The 21,404-nt window shown below is 37.4% G+C and overlaps 1 protein-coding gene across 1 annotated transcript in view; it reads right to left on the reverse strand.

Moving 5' to 3' along the window:
• The window catches only part of LCLAT1 (lysocardiolipin acyltransferase 1), a gene marked incomplete at its 5' end in the record, with an annotated part of 119,253 nt that overhangs the window by 60,659 nt on the left and 37,190 nt on the right, over positions 1 to 21,404 (reverse strand). Inside the window, 2 exon segments of the mRNA NM_001142845.1 lie at positions 9,317 to 9,433; positions 14,780 to 14,926. Coding sequence (NP_001136317.1) covers positions 9,317 to 9,433; positions 14,780 to 14,926 — 264 coding nt within the window.

The following is a 21,404-nucleotide window of genomic DNA, read 5'->3' on the forward strand; positions in this document are numbered from 1 at the left end:
ACTCCGAGGTTTGTAGCCTGAGCAACTGAGTCAATGATACATAGTGGTGAAGATGAAGGCTCTGCAGCCAGATACCAGGTCTGCCATTTAAACGGTGGGAATCTTAGATGATTATTTAAGCTCCCTCTACCTCAGTTTCCTTATGTTAATAATACCTCCTCCAAGAATCAAATGAACTAATTCGCATGAAGCACTTAAAATAATACTGGCATATAAGCACTAATTAATCCTCACCATTATCGGTGTTCCCGTCCTGGCTCAGTGATAACAAACCCAACCAGGATCCATGAGGATGCAGGTTCGATCCCTAGCCCCGTCCATGGGTTAAGGATCCTGTGTTGCTGTGAGCTGTGGTGTAGGTTGCAGACATGGCTCGGATCAGATTCAACCCCTAGCCTGGGACCCTCCATGTGCTGCAGGTGCTGCCCTAAAAACAAAAAGCAAAAAACCAAACCTTGGCCATTATTGTCATTATCATCATTATCACCACCACCATTCAGTGGTGTGGGGAATACAGGAGGAAAAGTAGTTTAGGGGAAATGATAAATTCAATTTTGAACATATCGAAGTGCTCACAGAACCTCCAAATGGCAAAGGTCACATATACAATTCTAAACTAAGAAAGGGCTTTGGGGAGTTCCCGTCGTGGCGCAGTGGTTAACGAATCCGACTAGGAACCATGAGGTTGCGGGTTCGGTCCCTGCCCTTGCTCAATGGGTTAACGATCCGGCATTGCCGTGAGCTGTGGTGTAGATTGCAGACGCGGCTCAGATCCCGCGTTGCTGTGGCTCTGGTGTAGGCTAGTGGCTACAGCTCCGATTCGACTCCTAGACTGGGAACCTCCATATGCCGTGGGAGCGGCCCCAAAGAAATAGCAAAAAAAAAAAAAAAAAAAGAAAGAAAGGGCTTTGGCCTAAGCCCATCTGAGCCACCAACCTGAGTGACATGTCCCAGAGAGAATGTGTGGAGTGAGGGAACAAAGGCGCCTGGGAGAGCCTTATGAGGAACACAGATAGGAATGAAGAATCTGCAAAAGAGTCTTGAGAAGTGGCCAGAGAAGTAGGAGAAAAAAGTGAAAAGCCAGGACAGAGTATATTTCAAGAAGAATCTACAGTGCCAAATGTTGCTAAGAGAGAAATAAGAATAGAAAGGTATTCATTAGATTGTGAAATAAAATCTTTGTCCATAATGGTTTAGGTGACATGGCTGTTGCTGTCCTTTTAGGAAGGCAAGAAGTGAAATGTACTAAAGTGGCTATTAATATAAGATCTGTGCTAGGCCCTATTAGAGAAATAAAAGATATTCAGTCCAGATGACGGCCAGCTGGGGGAAATGAAAATGGTCTTGTAGGAAATCATGAAAGAAGGACAGCGTTAGGAGGTTGAAGAAAAACAAAGCCTTGCAGGTTTTAGCCTGGACAGAAATAACTAGAGGCAAAATTCAGAGAGCATAAGGCATAGTCAGGAATAGTCCGTTAATTCAAATAGGTTCTCACACTTCACGAGTGGTAAAATTTTAAAAATAGATTAGAACCACATTATAAAAAGCATTAACCCAAAAATATGGAAGTGGGAAACTCCCATTTTGGCTCCATGAGGATGCGGTTTTGATCCCTGGCCTTACTCAGTGGGTTAAGGATCCAGCATTGCCACGAGCTGTGGTTTAGGTCGAAGATGCAGTTCAGATCCCGAGTTGATGTGGCTGTGGTATAGGCTGGCAGCTGTAGCTCCAATTTGACCCCTAGCCTGGGAACTTCCATATGTCACAGGTGCAGCTCTAAAAAACAAAAAAATAAAAAATAAATAAAAATATGGAAGTGATGCAAATATTTAAATGTCTTTTCTTCCTGGAATATTCCTAATTATTCTTTAATTTTCAGCTCATGTGGCACATCCCCAGTGTCATTTTAGGAAAGACGAGGCTTTCTGTATGTGCTTAAGTTACTTTCTATTCATATATCTCATGATAATGCATTTTAATGTTTCTTACACCTGATGACACTCAAGGGAATCAGGTGTGTCTTGGTATCTCAGCAAGTTAAATAACGTATGTGACCAAGAACATTTTCTGAACAAATAAACATACGCAATTACATCAGAGTGGTACTTCTTGAAGACTGTCTGTTAGCTGTGTGCAATATGGATTGGCAAAGAAGAAACCAGAGGCAGACCAGTGAGACAGCCAGGAAGAGTGAAAAGGAGAAGTAATGGGGTCCCCATGAATGGGGCTATTGTAGAAATGTAGCAAGTCTCTCTAAGAGATGCTTCCAAGACAATATCAATAGAATTTGGTGGCTGAATGAAATGGGGCAGAGCATAAGACCAACATATTTAAAAAACTTTTGAGAAATATACTCTTGACTCAGTAATTAGATTTGGAAATGTATTTTAAGGAAGCAGAGGTTTACACATACTTTGGCATTAGTATTTATAAGGGTTGAAAACTGGAAACAATTTTAATTTTGAATAATAGAGATAGATAAATAACAGCACTTCTAGCTAATGGACTACCATACATACATATATTAACATATCATACTTATAAAAAATTATATAAGGACAGTAAGAAAATGTGCACACTACAGTAAATTTTAAAAACTTTACTAAACAAAATAGAATCTGACCCAAATTTTGTTTGATCTGCATAAAAACAAATGGAAAAACACAAACACTGTACGTCAAAAGGCACTGGATATTTCTGAGAAGCGACTGACAAGACTATGGGTTTAATTTTCCATTTGCATAAAACACATAGTACAGCCAAGGATATCAGGGAAAAATCTGGGTAAGAGAGTGGAAAAAAAAAAAAAAAGCCTACAAAGATGGCATCATTTTCTGGAATAGAAAAACTGTTAAGTCATCACATAGTGGGAAGGACACAGCCTTTGGCATCAAAGAGAGCTGAGTTTAGATCAGGTACTTCCAACACAGCAGCCATGTGACCCTGGGCCAACTGCTGATGTGAGCCAGTCTCTTGGGGTGTAGCACGGGGCTCACCACCACTAGAACTGCTAAGGGAACTAAGTGATGTGTGAGAAAGTGGCTGGGGGGCTGGCTATGAGCCCAGGAACCCACCACTGGATTTTGCTTCAGCAGGTCAGAATCTGTTTTCAACAGCATCCTGGGTGATTCTACCACATGGGCAGCCACATGTGAGCAGCTCAGTACCTGCAGATGGCAGGTATTTGATAAATATTAGATGGTTGTCTTATGGACAGAATACAGGGCTTCTATCATTTTTTCACTAAGGCTGTCATGATTTTCTTCATTAAACACAATGACAAGATCTGTCTCAAGTGAGCATCTCAAAATTTTTGCTATGACAAAGAGAAAGAAAATGAAAATCAACAAAGGAAAAAATAATAACTTCTATTTATGATCTAAAAGCATGGCATTCAAAGATTCGATGTTAACTCCAAAGGTTTTTAAGATGGGGTCATATACAATTTTTCTAAGGCAAATTTGAATCATTTCTGCCTAACAGAAATGACTAGGACACCAAGTCATTTCGTTGATCCGTGTGCTTTCCCACTGATCAGTATCCAAATATCCTTTAGTTTTTGTTATATTTTATTCATCACCATAAACAGATAAAAGCTTTTTGTTCTTTGTAAAATGGCCTCAGAAGAGACTCAACTGCTATGCTACAAAGATATCTGCAAATTTGGGGAAATATAAAAGATCTCAGAAATTATTCTAGTAAATGTCAAAGACCTACTTCCCAATTACACCTTTTTTTTTTTTTTAAACATAAGAGAAAGGTCTCATCCTATTTCATAAATAGTTTCCAGCAATAAGTCATGTGAAAAGGTCAGAGTATATGGCACTTAATGCACCCAATATTCCAATAGTTTGTCTGCCTTTCTTCCTGGCCTCCTAGAACATGCCGTTTGTTAGGAAGTCATCAAAATGCAATCCTGGGGGAGGCTCACCGATTAAGATAAATGCAATGTGATGGTTCCTGCTGGCCGTCTTTACTTCCCAGCTATATACAGCCACTACAGGCAAGAAGAGGCTAAGTTATCAGTAGGTAGTTGTGTACTAAGCAAAAAATCCCAGACATTCAAATGGTCTAACAACAGCATTGGAGACTGTTTATGATCAGTATACTTCTCCTGCTTCCTAGGAAACCACCAGCTTTCTCAGAATAATAGAGAACTACTATAGACCAAAGTGAGGAAGCCAAACAGAGGACTATATATGTAATCTGGGTGTTAAGTTAGTGATCTCTATCCCTGAGTATAGACTGAAGAGTTCTGATCAGGTGTGCTGATCCAAATTATCTAGTGGGAATTTACTTATTTTTTTAGTGGTTAACCCTATATCCCCTATATTAGTGGAAAGCTAGTATCCTTCATTTCTTCCTATTTAGAATTTAGGCATATGAGCTAAAAATGGATTGAAAGATGGATTATTTTACTTTGAATTCTAAAACACCCAAACTTAAATATATCTATATGTTTTAGTCTTTACACATGAGCTGTTTGCTTGAGTGACTAGATCTAAAAATGGAAAAAAATAAAAAACATGACTATTTGTGGGCAGGAATTAAGTTTTTCAACAATAATGGCTCCGCACAACCTTCTTAAATATTGTCTGTTACTCCACAACACAGGTCTTCAACTCAGTCACATTGGTTTTGCATAGCTGACTCCTCAACTTCACTCTGGCCCAAAGTCTGTGCCCTTCCTTGTTCTCTTCCTTTCTTGCCCTTAGCCATCCTTATTTTTCTACTTATCCAAATCACATATAGTCTCTAAGGTTCAAGGGGAATTCAGTTCTTGAAGACACCTTAACTAAGTATTTCAATACTACATGATCTCTCTTGACTGAAGACATCCCTAACTGTGGAACGTAATTCAGGATAATATTTTATACTGTATACCAGGAAACCTAGCATGTAATTACACTCTCATCCTAATTTTTAGATTTTTCCATGTGTACTATTCTTATCTATCTATAAATACTGTAAACTTCTTGACGGCAAGGTCACATTGGAGTGGAGTGTCTGATTTCAAGTTGTCTCAAATATGCACACTTGTGCCACTTAAAGGTGAAGGTAATTATTGCATGGTTACAACCCAGTAATTGGCTTACAAAACAGGTAACAAAACCAAATAATGATTGCCCCAAATCATTATTTGTTTAAAATCAAAAAAGAATAAAGCTACTAGTGTTAAAAAATAATATAGCAGCAGAGATTATAATAAATATAACTAAATTTTGGCACATTAAGTTAAAACTTTAAAATTACATGATAAATTTATTAATGCTGTGTAACTAAAAAACAAAGAATTTTCTCATGTAAAAGCATCTTTAAGTTAGCAACTTCTTTTTGGGAGTTTATCTAGTACTAAAAAAAGTTACATAATCTGGAGTTCCAGTCGTGGTGCAGTGGTTAACGAATCCAACTAGGAACCATGAGATTGCAGGTTTAATCCCTGGCCTTGCTCAGTGGGTTAACGATCCAGCGTTGCCGTGAGCTGTGGTGCAGGTGGCAGACACGGCTCGGATCCCGCGTTGCTGTGGCTCTGGCGTAGGCCGGTGGCTACAGCTCCGATTGGACCCCTAGCCTGGGAATCTCCATATGCCGCAGGAGCGACCCAAGAAATGGCAAAAAGACAAAAAAAAAAAAAAAAAAAAATTACATAATCACATAGTGAAATGTCCTGTGATTTGAGATACATATCAAATAAATGATCCATGACAGATATTGATCAGTATAATATATAATGCTCTGGGAAGATAATGGTAGGACACTATGCTTATTTTTTAAACAAAAAAAAATATTCAACTCGGAGTTCCTTTCATGGCTCAGCGGTTAACGAACCCAACTAAGATCCATGAAGATGCAGGATTGATCCCTGGCCTCACTCAGTGGGTTAAGAATCCAGCTTTGCCTGAGCTGTGGTGTAGATTGCAGACATGGCTCGAACCCTGCATTGCTGTGGCTCTGGTGTAGACCGGCGGCTACAGCTCCAATTGGACTCCTACCCTGGGAACCTCCATATGCCAGGGGTACGGCCCTAAAAAGACAAAAAGTCCCCCCTCCGCAAAAATTCAACCTAACCAATACTGATTCTCTATTATGTGCAGGACATTCCATATCCTTAAGAAGGTTACACTCTAGTAAGAGAATAAAAGCTGGTATAAAAATGATAGAAATCAAAGTGCTTAGGGTATCTTTTTGCAATTATTATTACTATAAGAACAACACATCTGTATGATGTTATATAATGGATGTTATATTTCAGGTTAAGAGTGTGTTTTCTAAACATGCTTAATCTCAGTGAAGTATATTCTAAACAGAAGCACAGAAACTACTTTCCTTGTTTTGTATTTTCTCTTATGCAGTGCTTCCTGTTAAGACTTACCCTTAACTTCTTAATGTCTTGAACTTCTTTATCATCTGCCTGAACTTGTGCTATTAAATTATCAGCAATAACAAACTCAGTTACATGCCTGAGTAAGCCGAAAAGATGTTACCTAAACATAACTGGTTTTAATATGTAGTCTCCAACTGGAATATTAATTGTCATTTGTTTTAACAATTAATATTGAAGCTTCTTTTTCACTTACCTGATTAGTAAAAGCAGAGATCAGAAAAGATCAGAAAGTTGTGCTGGGCCTTTCTGAGTCCTAGGTTCCTTTTCTAAAAGGATATTCTGACTAGACAGTCTAAGATCCTCTTCACCTCTGATTCTTGAAACTTAATCTCTTTCTATTTGCTTAACACCTCTCCTCACCCCCACCCAGGCTGTGCCTACTCTCCCTGTCATCTTAGGCTGCATCATAAACACTTCTCTTGCGACTCCAATCTCTCCATGATCTGGCCATTTAGCCTCTTTTTGCTTTTTTAAAATTTTCCTTGAAGAAAACCATCCAGCTCACTCTTATTACAAAGGTGCTTTAACTAAATGTCACATTATAAATATAGGAGACATCAAGTTACAGTAGAAAGAATGCAAGCTATTCAGTCACACAAACCACGTTCCAATAATTTTGAGCTTCTTCACCTCAATTTCTGTTTCAGTTTTGCCCTACAAGTTAAATACTGGCAACTACCAGTATGGTGGTTGTGAGGGTTAACTAACCTTATGCATATAGGATATAATGCCTAGTACTCAGTAAATGCTCAATAAATGTTGGCTGCAGTTACTGTTATAATTACCATCATTATACTTCTTGTTTCCATTATTACAGTGTATAGGCCCCATTCTACTTTTCAAACTGATGTAAATGGAATCATCTAACTGTTTTTTTTAGCTGAAGCACTAGGTCATCTGTGTTTCTTTTTTTACTGATACAGAAAGGGAGGGCAAATCAGTTGGCAGTTCTGGTAGGAAAAATTGTATACTGTGGTTGTTGACTAGTGCTCTGAGTGATGACTAAGTAATGCATGTTCCCCAAAGTTATAAATCAGTCTGCTACTAAAATATTTTCCAGATTTCAGAACAGAGAGCTCTAAAGATATATCCTTATCCTCTATAAAATAATCTTAACTATCCTGCCTACAATTTAAAAAGATCTTCATTAGCAAAAGATATTTTCCAAAAACCTATTCCATGATGTCAGAAATACTTTAAAGGCAATCCTTAAATACTATAAAATACCAGGTTGTTGGGAAATAAACATTGCTGCATGAGAAGGGTGAATCTACACTGGCCCTGGTTTAGAATGTGGTACCATGTTAAAAACAAACCAACCAATCAGCAGCAGCATCACTGCTTTAATGTCTTGGTGCCCCCCTGTCCCATTCCATAGGCATAAAGAATTGTGTTCTCCATGAGCTTTTATGGGTAGATGGACATTTGCTATTCATATACAATATGAGCATCAAGCCCACGATTCCATTTCATATTAGTTATAAACACAGAATTCCAAAAGCAAGCCAACTAACAGGAACAACATTTTCAGTTAACTATACCAATGTGATTTGGGACTGGCTATACATTTCTTTTAAATGATGAGTACTCAGTTGTAAAGATGCTTCATTTTAGCAGGGTTCACTAGGAGAGGCTATATTTCATATCTTAGACTACATTAAACCCTAAAGGAGCAACAGTGATGTCAATTAGGGAAAGAAGAACTTTATATCTTTCCTTACATAATGTTTCAAGACCTTTCATGTTGGGCACAAGCAGTTTTATGACACTGTAGCAATTACCAGATGAAAGTGATAATTTGTTCATTTACTTATTTTTGTCTTTTGTCTTTTTAGGGCCCAACCTGAGGCATATGGAGGTTCCCAGGCTAGGGGTCCAACTGGAGCTGTAGCTGCCAGCCTACACCACAGCCAAAGCAACACGGGATCTGAATGGCATCTGTGACCTACACCACAGCTCACAGCAACGCCGGATCCTTAACCCATTGAGTGAGGCCAGGAATCAAACCCGCAACCTCATGGTTCCTAGTCAGATTTGTTTCCACTGTGCAACAATGGGAACTCTGAAAGTGATAATTTGTCACAGCCATCACCTTTACACAATATGGCTTGTCAGAAATCAGAATGGAAAGCAGAAACACGCAAACAAGATTGTTCTTCTGCTAGGTGACCCTGTACTTTGAATTGTTCTTGTAAAATTAATAACACTTGGACATGTTTCTGGATAATTCCTTTTTCATATATACTCATCTCTTATTTATTTGTATATACACATGTATGAATATATAAATATACAAGTGTATAACAAAAAGTACGATTGGGGTTTTTTTTTTCATAAAAATATCAAAATGTAAACATTTGAGTGTGACATCAATGGAATCACCTCTCTCTATATCCTTCAATAGACATGGCTCTGAAGGGGTAGCATGAGACACAAAGTAGGAAGCGGAGAGTCTAACTGTGACCTACATAAATCTACTAACCATCCTGGATGCTAGTTTTTTTTAATATAAAATAGAGGTAGCGGCACTTGCCTTCCTACCAACCACAACCAGTTGTTGGCATGAGTGAAATAATGAATGTAAAAATATTTTCTTATGCTATGAATAACTAGAAGTGATAAGATACTTTCAAGACAGTATTGCTGCTTTGAGAAACATAGGGAATGATAGTCTAACTGTATGTATCATTTTCTGTCTGTTCCAAAAAAGGAGAAAAAAAAATAGTTTGTTTTTGACAAAGATTCTTTTATATTTCTATAGAACATATAATAATAAAACATTTACTGCATGGGATCATAGTATAAAATATGCTGTCTCATTTCTTGAGATAAAGTATGAAAAAGTTCTTTGTAAATTCTAAAGCGCTGTACATGAAGTTTAGCAATTTTTGTCTCTTATATAAAAAAGTACACTTTGGGGTGGGTGCTTACCTTCTCTTAGACGGTCTACGACAAAAGTAAAGCCTGTAGTTCTTGGATGTAAGACATACTCATATTTCTGAAGTCCATTCTTTTCAGCAAATTCATTACTTCGAGCCGTGCTATTTTCTAAACAAAACAATGGACCATTTAGAAGCCACAAAATAAGGGAAGATAAGTGAGGTAAGGAAATAGTGCAGAATTTCTTTGGTAAAAAATAGCGGTTAATATTTCTGTAATTACTAGCATACTGAATCAAATGAGAAAATATAAATACTTGAGTAAATCCCTAACAAAGATCCCAGAGTTACCTACTTAGGGGAATTTGAAAAATTTTACAGTAAGGTATTAAAACATGTTTTATAACAGTTTATAAATTCAAATCCTTAAAATTCTAGATTTCATAGTCAATACACAATGAAAACAGAAATACAAATAAGCTAAAATGTTCATAAGAGCATTGTTATGTAATAAAAATTGAAATACTAAAACATAAAGATGAAATAAAACTAAAAGTGATAAAATACAAGGATACAGACATCCAGAAATACTAACAAATTGCCACATACATCAGATCAACATTCTTTAACCCAATTTCACTTCAATGCAAAGTGAAATATCTGCCTTCCCAGGCACAGAGCATGCTAACATCACTAACCAAAACCACTCCACAGCAGAATGGGCACATGATTAGCACATCATGTACAAACATCTGAACATGGTTTGGCTGAATATAGTTACAGAGTCAAGTACATGTTCCAATTGTTGGCAAAAACTTCTTTTTCCATTCCATGAGGTAACTTTATAAGTTCCAAGAAGAACCAAACCCCATTATTCAGCAATTATATTTGGAAAAAGTTAAATGTTCAGAAATTTGGCCTCAGCTGCTGGGGGAGATCATGAAATACCTTCTGATGACAGCAGATGTTAGAACCTGCAGTCCTCAGCTACATCTTGAAATCTATAGGTTATTCCAAGTCACCAGGGAAAAAACATATACATACATACATATATACATACACACATACACACACATATATACATATATACACATATATACATACACACATATACACACATGTATATACACACACATACATACACATTATATACACACACACATATACACATATACATACATATATATGTGTGTGTGCACACACATAATATAAACACAGCTTTCCAAGGAGTAAATTTTAGACATGGAGACCTCAAAATCTCAAAAAAAACTACAGATGGAGTCCACAAGACCAAAATATTCAAAGAACACTCCTATAAAAGGTGTTACATTTTATAAATGAGTAATTGAGTCAAAGAATTAAAAAATGCTCACAGATCCCCAGCACATCAAAAGTAAAAGCCCTAAACCAGAAAAATAATGAGCTCCTCTCACATTCATTTGAGGGGAGTATTCTGGGCATAGAATAATATAGAACAACATTTCAGAGATTGTGGCAGGACCTTCCATGGGACGGGGAAATCCCAGAGACACCAAAAGATGACTGGTTAACTACTCTTCAGTTCGCTCATTCAGTTTGTCACAAACTTGGGGGATCTGAAGACGAAACTGAACTCTGTTGTAGAAGGTGGATACAACAAGTAGAAGTAGTTCTGAAAGTACGGTCATGATGTGGGAAGGCAGAAATCACCAGAGATCCAGATTCTCCTCTCCATCCCCACTTTCTCACCACAGCCTCCTGTCCTGTTAGCCTGCTCCCTGTAATACTCCAAGGCCAGCAAGTCTGCCACTCCAGTGGAACTACTTTCTGGCGGCTCGAATGTTCTCACCTCAGGGTCTGTGCAGTAGTTCTTCTCTCTACCCAGAATGTCTTCTACCCAGACATCTGAAGATCTTTTGCTTTGTTCCTTTCGACTCTACTTAAATAAAAACTTTAGGGGCCTTCTCTAACTACCTCATATAAAATAGCACCCCATCTTTTATTATTCTCTCTCTCCTTATCTTTTTCTGTACACCATTTATGAGTATCTGGCATATTTTATTATCTTATTAGTTTTTTTTTAATCTGTCTTTTCTTATAGAACACATGCTTCATGAAAGTAGATACTTTGTTTTGTACCTAAACCTCCAGGCACGCATACATTAAGAAGTTTTATAGGCAAGATAGTGTTTAATTGCAAGTCATATTATAATTGTTAAAACAGAAAAGCTTTTCCTTTCTAAATCAGCAAAACAAAACACAAAACCATAGTATGCCAACTGTGATCGTTAATTTTATGTGTCAAATTGGCTAGGCTAAAGTACCCAGATATTGATCAAACCTTACCCTAGATGTTGCTGTGAAGGTGGTTTTTGATGAGGTTAATATTTAACTCTGTAGACTGTGAGTAAAGGAGATTATCTCCATAATGTGGGCAGGCCTCATCCAAGTCAAAGGCCTTAATAGAAGAAGAATAACCTCCTCCCCCAAGCAAGAAAGAATTCCATCCACAAACTGCCTTTGGACTCAAACTGCAACTCTTCCCTGGGTCTCCAGCCTGGTGACATACCCTATATAGTTCTGACTTGCCAACCTCCACAATCATGTGAGCCAATTCCTTAAAATAAATCTGCCCCCCACCCCTTCTCTCTCTCTCATTTTGTACTCCCTTCTATGTTTATAAATCTCCCCCAAATTAACATATTATTTCCATAAGCAAAAAAAAGGTTATAAACAAAAATATAAGAAAATAGAATGTATTTAAAGTTACATTTAAATGCAATAATTTGAAAATGTGCAAACAAGCTGGATTCAGAGCTTAAAGAGGATTATAAAACATTCTCTTTGGGCTTAAAAACCCAAGTTTAAATTTAACTGTGGTAGATAAAAACACCTTTAACAGATAACTCTTTTAAACCAAATGTATTTTGCTATTTGCTAGCCTACTTTAAAAAAAAACAATCATTTGGGAGTTCCTATTGTGGCTCAGCAGGTTATGAACCCGACTAGTATCAATGAGGATGTGGGTTCAATACTTAGTCTCACTCAGTGGATTAAGGATCCAGTGTTGTCACTGCAGCAGCGTGGGCTGTTGCTGTGGCGCGGGTCCAATCTCTGGCCTGGGAACTTCTGCATGCTACAGGTGTGGCCAAAAAATAAAAAACAAAAAAAAACTTTTTAAAGCTTCTGGATCGGTCTATTTCCTCTATCTGGCAATAGCCTGGTTTTTGCAAGTTGGCCTTAAAATGTAAATACTGTTTTAACCTTAAAAATATGCAAATATATCATATAATTGTGAATATTCCGGACCCTGAAAATACGCAACTAAATGTTACTTTCATCACTTTAAAAAGACACTTCAGAAAAAATACAGACTGAAAACGTTTTAAATATATTTACTTTATAGGCTCTGAAGGTCTAAGGTATGAACATTTTAATACCAATGTACCAAAGTAATACCAACCCATGAACTTTCATTCCATTTATTTTTTAATGATTAATTAACTTCCAAAGTTGCCAATCTTTAGTGTACATTTTGGCATTTGCAAACATAAATCTATCATTTTAGTAAGTGACTTTCTATACTTTAATATAGCTGATATTTCAATACTCAAATTTAAGTATTATACATCCTGAGTATTAAAAAATGTAAATATGGCTGCTTGTCCATCATAATTCCCCAATGATAGTTCAGCTCTGGGAATCAATCAACTTATAACTTACAATATATTTTTAAGCTTAGACAATATGCAGCCAATATTATGCTCTATATTCCAACTCTGTGATTCTAACACTGTTAGAATTTTAACTATAAAAAATCAAACATATTATAAATCAAAAAATTTAGTACATAATACTAGTATATAAAAATTGTCATGCTTCATTTAACTCAGTTCCAATCTGTCAAAGCTTAGTCAAAGATCTCTTCCTTGGTATCAATGGTAAATGTTTCCCACAATATTTTAACTTCCCTAAAAACATATTATGGCTTAATCACCCATTCACTTTCTTAAGTAGTTGTGTACTTTGTATTTTTCACCTTAATCTCTTTTTGGGTACTGGGTTCCATAAATTACTATGTCCAGAGAATGATTCAGTATGTTCGTTTACATGTTCTCCTCTCAGGTTCTAAGAGTTGCCCTTCTTAGGAGCTCTTCGTTGCCTCAATCTAGTTTTGAAGATTTGGAAGACAAGGTCATGGGGTTCTCTCCATAGTAGCTGTGATTTTTAGATTTGTTCTATCCTGCTTCAGTCTGTCTCCCCTCATAGAGCAGATTTCCATCCACTGGGTCCTCCTCAAATTTTGCTGTATTTTTTTAGAGTAAACAGGGTCCTAAAGTTCTTGAATTTTACTCTTTTGAACTGAAGGGTTCTACAGGACTACTTCCTGTCCAAGCTTACTCCCTCCCCTACCAATATTCAACCAGAGCAGTTCTTCTCTCTGTCTTAAATCCCAGACTGCAATAGAAGGCTTCATCTGCAGAAATGACCTGTGGTTCAAAAAGATGCGAAACTCACTGGTTTAGTAAGAAGGAAAGACTGTATTTTGTTTTCAATCAGTTAAAGAATTCCTAAAGATCCAATGGCATTCTTGACCAGTGTAATGTGATATCTGAGAAGGTACAAAAGTCCTAAAGATACTCTCCTGTGTCCCCTCTACAACTCAATGAGGGCTGGCAGAATTTTTTTGAGGGGGGAAAAAAAAAAAAAAGCCTTCTCTGTTTATTTCGGAAATAAGGCTTTAAAATACCAGACAAAAGGTAACATACTTACTAAAACCACCATAGGTGAAATTGGTTACTGGTGGATTTGTTTCTCATAAGAAAGAAGTTGGTGGGGGGAGTTCCCGTCGTGGTGCAGTGGTTAACGAATCCGACTAGGAACCATGAGGTTGCGGGTTGGGTCCCTGCCCTTGCTCAGCGGGTTAGGAATCTGGTGTTGCCGTGAGCTGTGGTGTAGGTTGCAGATGCGGCTCGGATCCCGTGTTGCTGTGGCTCTGGCGTAGGCCGGTGGCTACAGCTCCGATTAGACCCCTAGCCTGGGAACCTCCATATGCCGCGGCAGCGGCCCAAGAAATACCAAAAAAGCCCCCCCCCAAAAAAAGAAAGAAGTTGGGGGAAAAAAGGGATCTAATGGATAAATGTGGATCCTGGAAGAGGAAAGAGGATAGAACAGGAAGGGGATTTTAAAAGTAGACTTTGCTCTTCCTTCTCAAGATGGCTCTGGCTATTTGGGGGTGGGGTGTGTGTGTGTGTGTACTATAGAAAATAAAAGGCTGATACTTAAAACATACACTGAGACTTTAAGTTCTAGGATGGCAAGTATAAATAATACCCATCATAAATTCTATGAGCTGGAAACCAGGAGATCTGGGTTTTTCAGCGTTACCAATTAACTGAGTGACCCTAGGAATGGGCCATTAATCTTGTTGGTGTGCAGGTACTTCATCTGAAGACTAAGAAATTTAGACTAAATAGCTAATTTCTAAGCTCCGAAATGTTTTAAAATTCTGTGATCCAAACAGAGGCTACCTTACCTGTGAGATCAGTCCCTTCTGGGAATATGAGCAGTTGAAGTGGTTCATGGATGTTACAAAAATAATCAATCATGTCTTCAAAATGGCTCTTGTCATCCTTCCATTTCCTCTGAATGAAGATATAGGCAGCAGCCTGCATGGCCCAACCTAGAATCAATTTAACAAGTATTCTCATAAAATATTAATACCAATATCCACATATTACTGAATATAATATTTCAGAGTTTTTTGGTTTTACTATAAATTATTTACTTTCACAATAAGCATCCCATGATATACTTTAAATTCAGCACTGATTTTGGATTAAATAATAGATTATACCAGTGAATTTTTCTTTTTTTTTTTTAATCTTTTTGCCTTTTCTGAGGCCACTCCCATGGCACATGGAGGTTCCCAGACTAGGGGTCTAATTGGAGCTGTAGCTGCTGGCCTATACCACAGCCACAGCAATGTGGGATCCGAGCCGCATCTGTGACCTACACCACAGCTCACGGCAATGCCAGATCCTCAACCCACTGAGCAAGGCCAGGGATTGAACCCACAACCTCATGGTTCCTAGTCGGATTCGTTAACCACTGAGCCACGACAGGAACTCCTACCAGTGAATATTCTTAAAGGAGTTTGCTAAACTCTGGGATTTGCAAAATTCTCAAGAAACTTTTTTTCAAGTCAAACCCAGCTGTTATAACACCAAGGGGAAAAAAAACCTTTCTTAGTATTTATCAGTAATTCATCCAAAGCTTTAACAGTCCTAACAAAACAGACATTTTAACCAAGTTACCTACAGGAGATATATAAAACTGTGTCATCAGGATGCAAAGCAGGAAGCAAAGGACTGTTGTCAAGCCATTTATACAAGCATTCTCTTAAATATTTCCCTTTCTGTATTAATCAATATCTAGATTCAATTGGTATTTTCAATACAACCTCTTATTTCAATTTCATTTAAAAGAGGAAATAGGAAATGGATACTAAACAGGTTAATCAGAGCACACACTGTGATCACGTTCCCTTTCTCTAAGGTGACTGATTCGACCTTGCTACTGAAGAGGTAGCCTTAGATGAGCCCTCTTTTTCCCAGCTGCCATCCCTCCCTAGCCAGGCATGACCAGAGCTATTGTGGTAGATACCTGACTAAAGGCAACCAATCAACAATCTATCCAACAGTCCCCGGAAGCATGAAACTGTTGACACAAACAACAGTGGTGGCCAACCAAACGTTCACTTTCAGAAATTTTTCTTGGAGCCATAGAGAAACAAGCTGATATATAAGACGAATGGATGGATGAAAAAGCAGATAATAGGAACAGGAGCAGCTGAGGCAAAATAAAGGCAGCATACGATAGTGAAAGATCTAAACAACTCTTGCTGCTGAGGCGCCTAAAGCTAATTCTGACCTAGAACAAAGGCAGTTTTCTGTAAGTGCTGGCCAGGCACTGGAGTCGCTTCATAGATATCCACCAGAGTCCATTTCCCTTACTTCCATGTGTATCTTTAAATGCACTTTTATTATTTCAGCTAGAGAGGAAGAGTGGTAGTGCCATGCAAAGAAACACAACTAAAACAATAGTAAACACAGCAATACTCTGAGAATATATAAAATTATCATTAAATCATTCGTCAATGATTTAAAAAATGTAGACTTTATTTGGTTTGAGTAAGTCCAAACTAAAATACTATATTCTACAAATATAAATAAGCATATACCAAAAGAATCCATTGTAATATAGGTCTTGCTGATATGCATCCAATCATTACTCACACAGTGTATTTATTATCAGTCACACCCACCTGTACTGGAATTGACTGTCCCCTCTCATGTCTTTCCTCCTTCACCCAGACACCTACACCCACAGTACAGTTAGTAGGCACTGTAGATCTGGAGTGAGACTGCCTGGGTTAGAATCATAGCTCCACTGCAAACCAGCCATTCAGGCTTAAGCCGTTGTCCCTCATTGATCCCAAATGTAAAAAATAAGCAAAATGCTGCAATAGTATTTACCTGATAGGAGCTGTTGTAAGAATTAAGAGTATTTATTAGCACAAAGTACTTAATAAATAATAGCTATTATCATTATTGTGATTAAGAAGTAACAATATAAAGGAACATAAAAACGTAACCGAAAAAGTTCCCATTCACAATTGCAAAACAAAAATGTGCAAAAGTAAACAACTTGCAGAAGCCACATGAAGACCAGTACACAACTGGAAGGAAATGGTGAGAATGTTTTGAACCTGACCAACATGGCAATGCTCTCAAAATTTTTGATTAGTTTCATGTAATTACAAGAAAAATTCCAATGAGATGAGGCGTTTGAGAATTTGAGATTTGCTTCTAAAGATTATCTGTAATAATAAGAAGGTGATGGAGTTCCCGTCATGGCGCAGTGGTTAACGAATCCGAGTAGGAACCATGAGGTTGTGGGTTCAATCCCTGGCCTTGCTCAGTGGGTTAAGGATCCAGCATTGCTGTGAGCTGTGGTGTAGGTCACAGATGCGGCTCAGATCCCACACTGCTGCGGCTCTGGCGTAGGCTGGTAGCAACAGCTCCGATTGGACCCCTAGCCTGGGAACCTCTATGTGCCGCAGGAGTGGCCCTAGAAAAAGGCAAAAAAGACAAAATAATAATAATAATAATAAAATAAAATAAATAAAAAATAAAGAAGGTGAGAATGTCCAAGATAATTCTAAAATAGAAAAGTAAACAGGAAAGACTCACACCACTGAACATATTATGAAGCAACAGTGATTAAATCAGAACAGTGCTTCTGCAAAAGCAGATAACTGAAAAGAATGCAAGACCAAGAAAAAGGCACTTAAATATGCTAAGAATTAAATATGACAATGACAGAATTTCAGATCAGAAGGTAAAGAATGAATTGGGTTTTTTTTTTTTTAAACATCTTCTTTTTTAAAATTACAATTAATTTAAAATGCTGTGCCAATTTCTGCTGTACAGCAAAGTGACCCAGTCATACACAAATATATATTCCTTTTCTTATATTATCTTCCATCATGGTCTGTCCCAAGAGATGGGCTATAGTTCCCTGTGCTATACAGTAGGACCTACATTTATCCATTCTAAATGTAACAGTTTGCATTTACTAATCCCAAACTCCCAGTCCCTCCCACTCTCTACTCCCGGCAACCACAAGGTAGTTGTCTATGTCTGTATGTTTCTGTTTTGTAGGTAGGTTGATTTGTGCCATATTTTAGATTCCATATATAAGTGATATCATATGGTACTTGTTTTCCTCTTTCTGACTTACTTCACTTAGTATGCTAATCTCTACTTCCATCTACGTTGCTGTGAATGGCATTACTTTGTTCTCTTTTATGGTTGAGTAGCATTCCACTATATATATGTACCCCATTTTCTTTATCCATTCATCTGCCAGTGGACATTTAGGTGGTTCCCATGTCTTGGCTACTGTGAACAGTGCTGCTATGAACATAGGAGTGCACGTATTGTTTTAAATTACAGTTTTCTCAGGATATATGTCCTAGAATGGGATTGCTGGATCATAAGGCAGTTCTATTTTTAGTTTTCTGAGGATTCTCCATACTGTTTTCCTTACATTCCCACCAACAGTGTAGGAGGGTTCCCTTTTCTCCACCTCCTCTCCAGCATTTGCTATTTATAGACTAACTAATGATATTTATAGACTAACTAATGATGGCCATTCTGACCAGTGTGAGGTGGTACCTCATTGCAGTTTTGATTTGCATTTATCATATAATTAGTGATGCTGAGCATCCCTTCATGTACCTACTGACCATCTGTATGTTTTCTTTCGGGAAATGTCTATTTAGGTCTTTTGCCCATTTTTCAATTGAGTTGTTTTTTGTTGTTGTTGAGTTGTATGAGTTGTTTGTATATTTTGGAGATTAAGCCCTTTCCAGTTATAACCTTTGCAAATATTTTCTCCCATTCAGTATGTTTTCTGTTTGTTTTCTTTATGGTTTCCTTTTCTGTGCCAAAGCTTGTAAGTTTGATTAGGTCCCGTTTGTTTATTTTTATTTCTATTGCTTTTGGGAGACTGACCTAAGTAAACCTCAGAGAATTTTTGCCTATGTCTTCTTCGAAGAGTTTTTTGGTGTCATGACTTATGTTTAAGTTTTTAAGAAGCCATTTTTGAGTTTATTTTTGTGCATGGTGTGAGGGTGTGTTATAACTTCACTGATTCACATGTGACTGTCCATCTTTCCCAGCACCACTTGCTCAAGAGTCTGTCTATTTCCCATTCTATAGTCTATTCTCCTTTGTCAAAGATTAATTGCCTGTAGGTGTCAGGGTTTATTTCTGGGTATTTTGTTCCATATGTCTGTTTTTGTGCCAATACAACACTTTTTTGATGACTGTAGCTTTGTAATATTATTTGATGTCAGGGAGAGTTATGGTTCCAGCTTTTTTCCCCCCTCAGGACTGCTCTGGCAATTCTGGGTCTTTTATGGTTCCATATAACTTTTGGGGTTATTTTTATTCTGTGGAAAATATCATGGGTAATTTGATGATGATTGCATAAAATCTGCAGATTGATTGGGTAGTATGGCCACTTTAACAGTATTAATCTTACCAGTCCAAGAGTATGGGATATTTTTCCATTTCTTTGAATCCTCTTTAATATCCTTTATTAACGTTTTATAGTTTTTAGCATTTAAGTCTTTTACCTCCTTGGTCAGGACTATTCCTAGGTATTTTACTTTTTGGGGGGTGCAGTTTAAAAAGGTACGTTTTTTTTTACATTGCCTTTAGGATATTTCATTGTTAGTATACAAAATGCAACTGATTTCTGAATATTAATCTTGCATCCTGATACTTCGCTGAATTCATTTACCAGATTGAGTGGTTTTTCTGTGGAGTCCTTAGGGTTTTTTATATACAGTATCATCTCATATGTGTATAGTGACAGTTTTACCTCTTCACTTTCAATTTGGATACATTTTACTTCTTTTCTCTTGTGTGACTGCTGGGGCTAGGACTTCCAATACCATGTTGAATGAAAATGGTGAGAGTGGGCATTTTTTCCACTGGAGGACATTTTGACCATCACTTGAATTTCTCAGAAAGGACTGGGGGGTCTACCAGCTTTAGTGAGACAGATTCTGTGGAAGCTGGCATGGCTCTGCTACCACTACCTTCTTTCAAAAACCCATTTACATCATTAGCATTACCTTCTCAAAGCAGATGGGGTAGTCTCTGAGTATAATCTATTGTCCATATTATACTCCATAATTTTAGAAGCTGGTTTTCCTTGGCTTAAATTTTATTTTTTCTTTTCTCAAGCTTTAGAGGTGGCTAGGGGGAAAAAAAAAAAAAAAGAAAAACTACTTGGGTGTATTTTTAACATTATCCATTCTTCCTCCATAAAAAGTAAGCCCTTTCAGCATTTTCTTTTTCCTTTTTTCATTTTAGTGCTTTTTAGAGCAGCACCCACGGCATATGGAAGTTCCCAGGCTAGGGATCGAATCGTAGCTACAGCTGCTGGCCTACACACAGTCACAGCTACCTGGGATCCAAGCCATGCCTGTGACCTACACCACAGCTCACAGCGAGGCCAGGGATCAAACCCACATCCTCATGGATACTAGTCAGATTCATTTCCATGGTGCCACAATGAAAACTCCCCCCAAATCCACTTATAGCTTTACAGTTGTCCCCTCCACATCCATGGTTACATATCCACAGCTTCAACGAACCAAACCATATAGTACATAGTTATTGGAAAAAAAAAAATATACCCACATATAAGTAGACCCATATAGTTCAAACCTATGCTCTTCAAGGGTCAACTGTAGTTAAGGTAATCACAAAAATATCTATACCATTCACCTAATATGACAAAAACTAAACTTCAAAGGCAGATTAACTTATCATTGTTGGACAATGTATTTATTAATTCATTATGGTATCTACTATGGAAAATAAATGCACCAGAAAAAAAAAAAAAAAAGCAGGGTGCAAGAGAAAACTGTTCTCTTCAACATATTTTTCAATCCTGAACAGAGGGTGTGGATGCAAGCAAGCAAATGCTACCCATAGGTGTCTATTAAATGAAAATGAGTGATAATATGAACAGATGAAAATTTTATATAAACCCATATCACAAAAATCACAAGCAAATACATATTTATTGAGTGTGTGGTTGTGTATAAAAATGGCTATACAAATAAATTCAGAACAAGTAAGTTCTATTTCTTGAAATTTCAGCCTATGTCAGGGTGCTGAATATTACACCAAGTTAGGGAAGCTCTGTCTTCTTTGACTCCCGTTTAAAATTAGGTAATGCGCTCTACATCCCTTCTATAAAATGATTAACTTTCATGAGACTCTAGCTTTTAAAAACATTGAGAGGAGGCAGATAATCAATTCTATGACTTTTTCCTATAGTATGTCTCTATCATTAGGTTTCAAATGTGCCTATGCTGAAAATACATGACAGAAATCAAAGTGTAAAATATGAGCAGGCAATTAATTAATATCCTAAAGCAAACTAAATATAATCTTTAAATTTGAAAAACCAAAATGGAGAAAATTCTAATAAAACCACCCTTACTGCAAATCTCATTGGACTCCATAAGGAGACGACCATATCTGCCTTCAGAGAGTAGAAAGTCTTGGTTA

This window comes from Sus scrofa, chromosome 3 (genome assembly GCF_000003025.6).
Source record: "Sus scrofa isolate TJ Tabasco breed Duroc chromosome 3, Sscrofa11.1, whole genome shotgun sequence".
In the NCBI taxonomy this organism is placed as follows: Eukaryota; Metazoa; Chordata; class Mammalia; order Artiodactyla; family Suidae; genus Sus; species Sus scrofa.